Source organism: Fundulus heteroclitus, chromosome 6, assembly GCF_011125445.2.
Source record: "Fundulus heteroclitus isolate FHET01 chromosome 6, MU-UCD_Fhet_4.1, whole genome shotgun sequence".
Taxonomy (NCBI): domain Eukaryota; kingdom Metazoa; phylum Chordata; class Actinopteri; order Cyprinodontiformes; family Fundulidae; genus Fundulus; species Fundulus heteroclitus.
Genome location: NC_046366.1, coordinates 28,513,623 through 28,526,115, shown reverse-complemented (window position 1 = coordinate 28,526,115; position 12,493 = coordinate 28,513,623). Strand labels below are relative to the sequence as shown.

Here is a 12,493-nt window from a genome sequence, read left to right as displayed (position 1 = left end):
TTTTGTTTTTTGAACTGTTCGTACCGCCCCCTACGTGTCATTGAAAAAAGTGCCACCCCGGTCAGCTGCTGCCTACAAGGAGTCAGAAAAATGTAAAAGACGAATAAAAGCATGCGGCGATCGATGGTAACTACCGCAGGTACGCATGTACAAAGGTAACTAATTTTTTTGTTCATTAACATTGTATGCCTAATGGTTAAATCAAAGGGTAATGCTTGACGCTAGTTTTTCTGTGCTGTGGATACATCTATGTTGCAACTTCTGGTTGCATAAGCTGAATGTTTGTTGGTAATGATCGGTTAACAGGACTGTGTAAGTAGGGCATTCACGATAAAATGTTTTGCTGGACGATAAATCTTTCAAAATATCATCAGAGACTCCTTTCAATCAATATGATAACGGCATAATAGCGCAGGCATATCCGCTCGACTTGCGCCTCCAAACTGTTTCGGTGACCCTGTGCACTCTTGTAATAAACATCAGAGGTTTGCTTTAGACGTACTTGCTCAGGTGGTGCTGCTCTGCTGTTTTGAACCTGTCCATTGATCAGTTCGACCGTCCTGCGAGGTCATTAGCTCCTTCCTCTGGGAGCCCTGCTCACATAACACTGGCCTCAGTGCTTTTTTTTTCCATCTCAGGGTGGATTTAGTTTTCTTTGATTGACACACTTTTCCTCCCCTCATTTATGCACCCAATTGTCTTTCCTCGCATGTTGGGGTAGACTTCTCTGGGGAAATCTACAAAGCAAACAGGTCAGGGAAATGAACTGATCTCTTCTCGGTTACAGACGTAATGGGTGTAGCGCCTCGACTTTGCAGATAAAACCTCGGCCAGGAGGTCACAGGTAGATGTCAGCGGAAATGCATCCACCCCTGCAGTTAAGATGCTTTCAACCACCGATGGATGTTATGTCAGCAGCACCAAGAGTACCTGCATTACTGGAGCTCATAGTAATCGTATAAAAGTAGTAGCATAATCCACAGAAGTGCATCAAATTGTATCTCTTCCTTAAAAGATTTATACCAGAAAATAACTTAAACTCATCTGTAAAGCAATCTTGATGAACAGGTATCTTTCAAATCCATCTATATGACATCTTTTGTCTATTATTAATTTATTTTTTTATGACAAAAATTTTCACTGATTCCTTTTTAATCTTATTCCTGGTCTCTCAGATCTAAACCTTCTGCTTTGACGGCCCAGTTTTCCTATAAAGAGCCTTTAGTCGCAAAAAGCTTCCTACAATGAGTTTTACCGTCTGTCTGAAAGAAACCTGCGTTTGCAGTAAAAAAGTCTTAAGATAAACTGTAGTGTTGGTTTATTGCAGCGGACGAATGTCACACTGAAATTCAACCTAGTAATTTTTCTTTAATTTATAATAATATACCCGATCAATTATCAATTATTTTATACCTGACTTGTTTAACTTGATCAGAGTGCAACTTTATATTAGCAAATGGTGATTTCCTGTGTCCCTGGGGTATAAATAGGATGTTAAACTGAGCCCCACTTCTCTTAACCACTCTTCAAAATGGGAAAGACAGGACGTTAATGAAGGGAGGCAGAGGTTTTTTTTTTGTTTTTATAACTGATGAAAGGACTTCATAATTAGCGGCTCATCTAAATGTGTCCATAACTACAGTCAGAGTGTCTCGGAGCACCTCGTGCGCACTGTTTGGCATGTTGGAGCATCTGTGATGCTGTGGGTCTCTCGCCCATCCAGATACTCCGGAAACCTTCCTGGTAGTACACAGCGTCATTAAATATTTCATAAATGTGAAGATTTTAAATACAAATCTTCCACTCGGTTGTTATTGTGTCACTCAGAAGGATCATTATCCAAAACATGTGGCCAAGTTCACACAGAAATCCATCAACTATGTGAAAAGAAAAGAAAATGTAAAGATTAATTCATTTTAGGGATTTAGCTTTTAGAGGGCGTTCCAATAATTAAGGACTGTACTAAGAGCCCACACTGGTTAATTAAGCTAATTAGTCAGTTCTTAGTAATCCAGGAAACCCGTAACCTCTGTTTTAAATCACTTCACATTTTCAGTTTTATTGAAATGGAAATGTGGTCATTGAAAAGCTGAGATCCTAAAAAGAAAAAACTAATCGTGTTCGATAACAGTTATATATGATTGCAGCTCATTATTTGTACTGCTTCGGTGTCCTACTGTAGAGGGGAAATCTAGCTCACTAAAGCAGCTCTGGTTAGGCTAAACCATGGACCAGCAACCTTTACAATCCAAGCAGTCATTTTTGCCCTTTATTCTCCTAAATACAATTTGTTCAGAGCATCAAAACTAATGGGAACTTTGAAAAAAATAACTTGTAAATAAGCAATATTGTTTATTATGTTTTTTTTTTTTATATCCATAAAAACAGATTTTTAAATTGAATGTTGCATATTTCTACTAACAGGTAGTAGAAATTTTGTGTTTTAACCTGGTTTATTATTGCATTTTAACGGAATGACCACTGAAACTAGCCTTTTTATGACCTTTGTAGGTAAAACAACTGCTCAACTCTGCATCCCTTCTGGCCAAACTCATTTGGAGCCACTGTAGACGCCTTACAGAGTCACAGGCTGAGATACCTGGCCTAAACAATCCTTTGTGTCTGCCTAAGTGGGAAATTCATATTTGTTTGCTCAATGAATGCATTTGTAGGCAGAATACGACTATAGATGAAGACCTTGCAGTTAAAGCAGCTGAGTTTTATGTTTTATTTGTAATTCTCTAAAGAAGACTATTGGAAGGATCTGGATTTGCTCCTGGTTTTCTGGTCCATCTATGCTCGACATTCACCTCCCTGATATTTGGTAATAAAAAACAAAGAATAACGATGAGCCGAGGCAAAGTCCGCATCAAGTGTAGAGGTGCTTCCAGCATGTCCAATGTGGCAGAGCAACAACTCACTGTAGGGATCTAAACTTCCCTTCTCACTTGGAAATGCTTTTGGATCCCTCATGAAGGACCTGGTTGCTGGTGAGGGGATATGGATCTGTTTCCCTCCTGGGTTGTTGGAGGGTTGGAAAACTGTAGATTGGTGATAGTTTAACCTTGCAGATTTAATTAAGATATTCCCTTTACCCAGTGGGGGAACATTTGGTCCGGTTCCAGAGTTTTCTGGTCAGAATTAGGCTTGAGGAGGACACAGGATCATGCTGCTCTTTGAGGTCAGTGAGGATGCCACTGCAAAAAAACGGATCTAAAAATAAATAAAATGTTCTTAAAAATAGTGTTTTTGTCCTTGATTTGAGCAGGTAAATACGATTATCTGCCAATAGAATGGGTGTTTTGACCCCTAAAATAAGATAATTAGACATACTGCACTTGAAATAAGATGATGGAGATGAGTTGTTCCTATTTAAGTGCAAAAATCTTATTCCATTGCCAAATTATCTTATTTATCTGCTCAAATACACTAATTTTAAGGAAATTTTACTTATTTTTAGTTCCGCTTTTGCAGTGTGTGGCTCCACGATTACAGGTCGGTTTAGTTTATTTTACTACAAGACAAAACTTTTAGCTCTCAGTGCCTTTTTTTATTTAATGAGATATAAGACCAGTCCACGCTTATTATAGTTGCATTACACATCAAATTTTAGGTTGCCGTCTCTTTGAGAAGCATCTCCACAGAAGCAGAAAAGTTTGTTTTTCCGAAGTTGGCGGGTTGATTTGTGCAACAGCGTCTCGGGGAAGAAGTCATTTTGTTTGATCTTTCACAAAAAGTCTAAAGGACTCTGCTCTTTTTACAAAGACATTTTCTTTGCATGAACTCATGGTTCTCATCGTAATGATTCAGCCAAGAGACGTTTTCTCCTGCTCACTCAGCTACGAGCCTCAATTTGCTGACGCAAGCCGTATAAACTTAAATATTCAAACGTGGAGCCTTTGTTCTTCCTCCCAGGATGAAGTGGAGGAGCTGCGAGCCGAGATGGAGGAGGTGCGGGACAGCTACCTGGAGGAGGAGGTCTACCAGGTGCAGGAGCTGCGCCGGGAGCTGGACCGAGCCAACAAGAACTGCCGCATCCTGCAGTACCGGCTGAGGAAAGCCGAGCAGAAGAGCCTGCGGGTCGCCCAGACGGGCCACGTGGACGGAGAGCTGCTGCGCAGTCTGGAGCAGGACCTGAAGGTGCTTTTTGTGTGACTCTTCGTCTCTGTGCACGACATCACTTTGTTTCTGCCTGAGTTTAACACCCCATAACGGCAAAGGAGAAACACCTCACAGCATCTTGAGATTTCTACACCAAAAAACAGTAATGCGGATTTTAACGTGGGTAAAAAAAAAAATTACGATTAGATCTACAGATCTAATGTGGATTAACTTTTTCTACATTTTGACCAGTTACAACCATAAACCTTGCTTGATTTGGCAGGGATAGAAAAACACAGATTGGTACATAATTGTTAAATGGAAGGAAAGTTATCAATGGTTTTCTGAATTTTCACAAATACAAATCTGAAAAATGTTGCCTACATTTGTATTCAGTCCCCCTGAGTCGACCTGAACAACAGATTAGTCCGAATGGATCAAGTATGTCTGTAAACTTAAGTTTTGCCACAGATGCTCAAATTTAATTTAGGTGTGGCCTTTGACTGGACCATTCTTCCACATGACTGTGCGCTTGAATTTAAATTATTCCACTACAGCTCTGGCTGTCTTTTGCAGCCTCTCTTAGACTTAGACAAACTTTATTGTCATTTGGTTATGCACAGAGTGCGTACAAAACGAAATTTCGTTGCATACCGCTTATGACAACACTGCAAAAATGGATCTAAAAGCAAGTAAAATGTTCTTAAAAATTGTGTTTTTGTCATTGATTTGAGCAGGTAAATAATATTATCTACCAATGAAATGTGTATTTTGACCCCTAAAACAAGATAATTAGATATACTGCACTTGAAGTAAGACGATGGAGATGAGTTGTTTCTATTTTAAGTGCAAAAATCTTATTCCACTGGCAGATCATCTTATTTACCTGCTCAATTCAAGGAGAAATACACTCATTTTAAAGAACATTTTACCTTTTTTTAGTTCTGTTTTTGCAGTGAATGTAGTGAGATTGCAATTGAAATAAAATAGCATTACAAAATAGAGTGCAGCACTGATAAGAATGTAACAGTGCAGGAGAAAATACATTTTTAAAAAAGTGTGCAGAGGAATGTTCAACCATGTTTGTAGTGCAAAGATAATGGTGCAAAAAAAAAAGGCATTAATTTGAAAAGTTCAATGTTGGCAGAGCAAAATAATAATGGTGCAAAAATTTAGTAAACGTTCAGTTGTGTACTTTTAAATTTAAATGGATGATAAAAGTTCAGCAACATTGGCAGTGCAAAATAATGATGCAAAATGGCCATAAAGTTCAGTTCTGTGCATGTGTGATGCAGAGTATAGTTTAGAGTTCAGCAGTCTGAAGGCAACGTGAGAAAAAGCTGCTGCAGAACCTGGTGGACCTGGTGGACTCGCAGGTTTTCTTCCAGGACTGCCCTGTTTTTAGCCCCCTCCCCCATCTTTCCATCGTCTCTGACCAGCTTCACTGTCCCTGCTGAAGAAATGGTCCCCACAGCATGAAGCTGTCACCACCGTGTCCCACCATGTTCAGCGTTATTTGCAGTGTTACAAACTTCTCGTGGCTTTCATGCAACAAAGGTTTTCTTTATGCCACTTCTCCATTAGGGTCATGTCCTCATGAAGCTGCTTGTTCACTAATGTTCTCCAACAAACCATTGAAATGATGAAATAATCAAAGTCAATTGCCTACAGCGGGTTTTATTGAGGTGTATCAGAGAAAAGGTGGTTGAATACAAATGCATGCCACATTTTCAGATTTTTACCTATCAAACATTTTTACAACCCATGTGATCATTCTTCTTCCTCTGCACTACTACTTTTTATAGCTCTGTTGCACACAAAATCCCAAGTTTAAGATGTGTGGATACTAATCCAAGGAGCTTCATATAAGACATCTAAACATGGGCTACATTACTGATGTACAAGTAGAATATTGTGAAGTATTCATGTCCAAACCGTCTTCAGGTTGCAAAGGACGTTTCGGTGCGGCTGCACAACGAGCTGGAGAGCACGGAGGACAAGCGCACCCGAGCGGAGGACGAGAACGAGACGCTCCGGCAGAGGATCATCGAGGTGGAGATCTCCAAACAGGCGCTGCACAATGAGCTGGAGAGGATCAAGGAGGTGAGATGGCCGCGCCTTGTTCATGGCTGTTTGGTCCTGAGCGGAGAAATCTCCATCTTGGGTTGTGTGTTTTATGCTGCTAGGTCACTCTTGGAGAAGAGGTTTGAATCTCAATGCGTCTTTTGCTGGTTAAATAAAGGATGCTGCTTCTTGAATTTCACAAAACCTGTTGGAAAAGCAGACAGAAATCACATCAGTTTGATGTTGATGCAGAGCCAGCTGCCGTTTTTCTTTATGTGGTGTTTGAGTTGGAAGTTAGCTGTTATGTGATTCTTGTGGTATCCATACCTTTTTTTTTTAAAAAAAACAAAAACATAAACGGTTTCAACTCAGCAGATTTAAACTAAAGCCGTTTGACATTTTCTGCTGGATATTGATCAGAATCAAATGTGAAGGATGCTTCTGTTGCTTCTGTCAAGAAAAGAAAAGTAACTAAAACTGGAAATACAAGGTTTAGGTTTTCATTGAATCATAATTTAAAAAATGATGATCTTTTTTTGCTTTTCGGCTGCTTCATAAAAGCGAAACAACTTTATAGGAGGGCTCCCTTAATTTCTGTGCTTTTTAAAACTGTGTATTTTGGTTTTGCTTACAAGCGAGGCTAAAGTGTGTTGCTTGTTTTTCAACCAGCTGACTGGCAGTGCGCAGCAGGAGGTGGTGGAGGGCCAACAAGGTGTTAAGGTGCTATTTTAGGCCAGTTCGCTTCACCACGTCGTCACAAAGGCGGAGCATCTGTGTGGATTTTAAAACGGTTCTCACTGTGATAAGATCTGTGTTGGCACCGCTGGTTCCAGTGAAAAAAAAAAAAAACATTCACAAGGTTTAAATGAATTTGTCTGTAAGTTTTCTGCTGATTTTTAGTTAAAACCTTAATGACCTGATACGTTACTACTGCCATATTAAGGTTTGTCACGTGGCTTTTTAATCCTTTTTAATTCTGTTTGCATTTTTGCTTTTTGTAAAATGTTTATGGGGAAAATTGTAGATCAGTGTTGATTGTTGCTGATATTCAGATCAACTCTGAACTGGTCGCTCTCAGGCACTTCTCTTCAAAACGCAGATCGTAAACAAGTTTCAGGGTTTAATCCAATCAAAACAAAATCCAGTTTAAGTCCGGTTTTCTTTAACTCGCTACAGCTGAGGCTTTTGGGATCTCTCTACGCTTAATAAGAGGGTGTGGCGCATTTTCTCAGTATAAAAAATAACTCTGGTTGTTTGCTTTGTGTCAAGACGTGATAACAAAATAGGAAAACCTATTCTAGAAATTGTTGAAAATTGTTGAAAATAATAAAAGGAGAGAAAATTTATTATAAAACATCTAATTTTTGTGCCGTAGACCCTTTTTAAACAGGACATTTGTTTCTGCCTGTTCAATGTCATGATCAGATTTTTACTTACCTTGTTGACAAATTTGCTGAATTTCTTCAAACTGTATTCATTTAATTTATTTGTGTATGCATTTGAAAATATTGCTAACTCTGGAGACAATAAGACAACGTTTCTCACATTTCCCCCCACTTTTTCCATTGTTTACAGCAGTATTTCTTAACCCTGGTCCTCAGCGCTCACTGTGCTGCGTGTTTTAGTGGATTCCCTGCTGACTTGATGGCATGCTGGAGAGGAACACCAACGATTTGAATCAGGTGTGGTGGAGCAGAGACACAACCAAAACATGAAAGACGGTGCGCCCTCTAGGTTAAAAAACACCGGTTTACAGCACTTATCCTTCATGCGCTTGAGTCTCTTGAGAGGAAAATACAGAACTGTTAAGGCATGCGTCTCTGCCTTAACACACCTGAATGAAATTGGTTAATGACCTTTTCAGGATTTAGTCAAGCTCTGGACTAAGGGGTCCTGTTGAATTTGCATGTTATCTAAGCCATTGCAAGGCCTTTGTTTGGGCAGTAGTATAAAGCTTGATGCTCCACATTACTCCAGACTTTTTGAATTGAGAAAGCTTCCTGGAGAGGAAGCGAAACGTCTTCAACTACGAAAAACAAGTCCAGTTGCTTTGTTTTTTACTTTTTTGGAATGACCGTGACCTGGATGACTGAGAATCTTCACCAGCAGGTTTATCTCCATGGTAACCAATACAGCAGTTCAGTCTCTGGGGTCACATGATCGCTTAACGATGCGTGCGCTGACATACGGTTTTGGTTTGTTCCACCTTTATTTCTCCGCTGTATCTGCATGAGAAACTTTAATGCTACCAAATGGCTGCGCTAAGGGACGTCTGGGAGTCCTCTCTGTTGTGTTTTGCCGTCACTTATCAAAGTTGTGCTACAGAACGTTGGCTTGCACTCTTGGTTCCACGTGTAAACATCCTGCATGGTGTTCAGGTAGAAAAACAACGCCGGATTAGTTCCCGACAAGGCCATTATGAGTTTTTCGCTGCTAAGTATCTATCGTCTGAGATGCTAATGCTCAAGGAGAGTTGTGGGGACTGCGTCTTAAGAAAAAAAGTCTAAAAAATGTGGGTGATCTGTAATTGGCGTCGCCATATTCAGCAATAATATCACAGTTACATATTTTCCTGATATATTGCAGCCCTGCTTTGCTTCCATGTTGCCCAGAGGAAGTTTTTTCTTTGACGATAGGGAAGTCTCACCAGTAATAGGATGAGCGGCGTTTTATTCTCAGAGCCGCTTAGATTGGACTGCTTTGACTTATTGATTTTGACAGCAGCAGGTAAGTCACCGTCTGCCGGTCCACAGAAAGTAGGCCAATCCTAGACAGAGCCTCGCTGAGGAGTTTGGTGACTTCCAGCCACTATGTCCTTGTATGATTGCGTTGGCAGCTGGTTTTCAAATGCAGTTTTCCTGCAGAAGGAAGCTGAAGCACTAACCAAGCAACCTGCTGGATTTGCAGTTGTTGTAACATTTCTATGCGATATAACGCTACATCAAAAGGTTTATTTAGTGTGTGTTTGAGCGCTCTGTGCCTCCGTTACCGTGGCTGAGGGCAGATTTGAGCGGCTCACTCCGTTTGTCCTTGGTGGCGGTAAAACGATGCATACATGCATCAGCAGCAGATGACACGCATGCCGTCGTGTCGAGAGAAAGGGAAGAAGATGAGTTGAAGGGCTGCTGCTCCAAATTATTGCAGATATATTTTTTTTTTGTGATCTTCCCCCGAGGTTCGTCCCAGAAAAACACGCTCCGTTTCTGGGTGTTTTTTTTTCTCTCTCCCTCTTTGTTTTTGATGCAACACCCCCACCATGTCTTTAAATAACAGCTCCACATTTCTTCAGATCTTTTATTTTATAACATTGGCTCTTGGTGTGAGTCCATGAAAGTCGTAACGCAGAGAGAATCAGGATTTTTTTAAGGGTTGATGTTTCTGTTTAAGACGTGCGACAACAACCTATTGTTGGATATAATAAGACGAGCTTTAACGCCGCTGCTCGACTCGAACGGGCTCAGAGATAAATCTCAAAGGTGTAGATGGAGGAGGAGAGTCAGACTTTACTGATAACAATGTTGTCCGACTGGAACGGGAGGTGCGATCTTTTACCTTTCTGCTTTAAACACACCTTGTAAATCATTGCTGAGGTGTGATGTGATGCAAGACGAAAACGCAAAAAATCCTCCACAGAGATCTCACGATGATAACGGCTGAGATAAGCTCCTTTAGCCATGCCGTAAAACTGGTTAAAACCAGATCTCTATGCACAGTATTTAAAAAGATACACCATTCGTTTTTCTTCATTAAATCAGACTGAACTGCTCCTGTTTCAGCTCGGTTAGGATTACCAGAATTATTTCTGTTCGCTCAATGCAAGAATGATAAGAGAGAGAGAGATTTTTATTACTTTTTTAAATTCATAAGTTTGCATACACTAACAATATTCTATCTTTAAACAATTTGTGATGGCCCAATTAATGCTGTCATGGGTTTGGAGTTAAATTCAGACCCACCTGTGCATACATATTAAGGAAAAAACATCCACACCCTTATGTGACATCGTTAGCCAAGATACCATAAAGAGCATTGTTGACCTCCACAGGGTCCGGTTCACCCTTGGGTACAATTTCCAGATGCCTGAGGGTGCACTTTCATCTGTTTAGATAATTATATTCAAGCTTAAACGACATGAGAACCACCATCGTAACGTTCAGGAAGGACACGTGTCACAGAGACAAACTAGTTTTGGTGTGAAAACTCAGAACCAACCCCAGAACAAAAGCAAGAAAATACTTTAAGGTAAGAGTAACCTGTGCTAAAAGGCCACTGAAAGAGGAGGAAGCAGTTGCTAAAAAAAAATAACAAAAAAAGCTAGATTAAAGCTTTCAAATGCAAAAGAGGACAAAAAGTTAAATCTTTTGGAGACATTCTGTGATCTGATGAAACTAAAATCAAACTGTCTGATCTTATTGATCATTTGGCAACATTTTGGGGGAAAGACTGGAAGCTTGCAATCCTGAGAATGCCTCCGCTGTGAAGTACGACGGCGGCAGCATCATGTGACGTTGGTGTTTTGCTGCAGGAGGGACAGGTGCACTTTTCAAAATAGATGGCATCATTAAGAAAGGAGATTATGCGGAAATATTGAAGCAACATCTGAATACGTCAGATACGAAGTTAAAGCGTTGGCACAAATTGATCTTCTAAATAGACAGTGTATGGTACTGAGTTAGTTACAAAGTGCTTTAAAGGTAACAAAGAACCCTCATACAGCCCAGATCTCAGCCCCACAGAACAGGGCTGCTCACATCCAGTCCTCTAGAGCAACTATCCAGCAGCTTTTAGATGCATCCCTGCAACAAAACTCCTGAGTCAAAGGGCTGAACTCCTCCACCATCGTCATTAAGAATCAGAATCAAGTTTAATGCCAAGTAGGTTTCCACTTACAAGGAATTTGACTTGGTGTTGATGGTGCAGACACTATATATATATATATATATATATATATATATATATATATATATATATATATATATATATATATATATATATATATATATATATATACCGAATCTGTAGCTATATACACCAGTAGACTGTGCGTTAATGTGACTCAGAAGGTCTGGAGATGTTGTGTTGGTGTAGCTTGTAGGTCCTGAATGGGGGAGAGAGACAGTGTCCAGTTTCACGGGCGGCTCTTGCCCTTGTTGATGAGGCTGGTAGCGGATGGGAAGAAACTGTTCTTGTGGCGTGAGGTTCTGGTCCTAATGGACCCCAGCCTCCTGCCAGAGGGAAGTGATTGAAATAGTACATTAATGGGGTGCGAGGGATCAGCCACAATCTTCCCTGCACGTCTCAGAGTCCTGGAGGCGTACAGGTCCTGGAGAGATGGAAGATTGCAGCCAACCACCTTCTCTGCAGACCGGATGACACACTGCAGTCTGCTTTTGTCCTTGGCGGTGGCACCAGAAGCCCAGTAAATGGCCGTTTGTTTGGTTCAGGAGTGTTGGAGAAGGAATGCATCTAAAAGCTGCTGGATAGTAGCTCTCCGAGACAAGACATGGGAACCCATGCTATATATCATTCACAGGCAGGGCTGAAAAGACCCAACAAGCCTGACCCGGTTTCACCAGATCTGTCTGGAGTAATGGGCCTAAATACAAGCAACACAACGGTTGTGAGAAGGAAATGGGCGTACCATACACTTCTGCATTAGTAGAAAGGTAAATATATAGAGAAATACTTCTCTCATTAATTATTCTAGGCATTTGTCAAATAGACAGTGGCGGTTCTGTACAGGGGCACAGGCATATTTATAAATACTTGGTAACTATCTAGTTTCTTTGCTTGTGTTGGGGAAATTTGGGTACATTGTTTTGAACTCTTAGGTGAAATCTTCCACTTACTGGTTATTAATTACTCTAGAAAATACTGTGTACATATTAACAGACCCTCTGAACAGGATGGGAGACTCCTGCACAGCCTCACCGTTATTACACCGTAATTAGTTTTTAACATAAAAAAACAAAAACAAAATCCTGTTAAAATGGGTCTGCTGGTCGCTGTAAAAGGGCAACTAATCTGAAATAGTTTGAGCAACTGTGGCCTTTAAAGCCAATCTCTCTCCCTGCGCGGTCACAGGCTCCAGGGAGCGGTCCTGGCACGGCGGCGTGGATTAATCCGACAAGAAGGGCTGTTATAAAACAGAGCGGCGTGTCTCTGCGCGGGCTGTCGGGACGGAGGGAGGGCTGGACACAGAGATGGAGGGGCAGAGGACGGCGGTAATCCACCGCTTCCAGACCCTGTCACCCTGCGATATGAGCAAACCTGCAGCCAAACAGCCGAAGGAAGCTGGCTGACAGGTTCTGCTGCTGCTGCTGCTGCC

At 40.9% G+C, this 12,493-nt stretch overlaps 1 protein-coding gene across 4 annotated transcripts in view; it reads left to right on the top strand.

Annotated features, from left to right (window-relative positions):
* Positions 1–12,493, top strand: part of LOC105932244 (microtubule cross-linking factor 1) — a 116,986-nt gene that overhangs the window by 4,881 nt on the left and 99,612 nt on the right. For all 4 annotated transcript variants that reach the window (XM_021320877.2, XM_021320879.2, XM_021320880.2 and 1 more), the window contains exons 2-3: positions 3,916–4,140; positions 6,046–6,204. In XM_021320877.2, the coding sequence (XP_021176552.2) occupies positions 3,916–4,140; positions 6,046–6,204 (384 nt within the window). The remainder of the gene's footprint in view (positions 1–3,915; positions 4,141–6,045; positions 6,205–12,493) is intronic.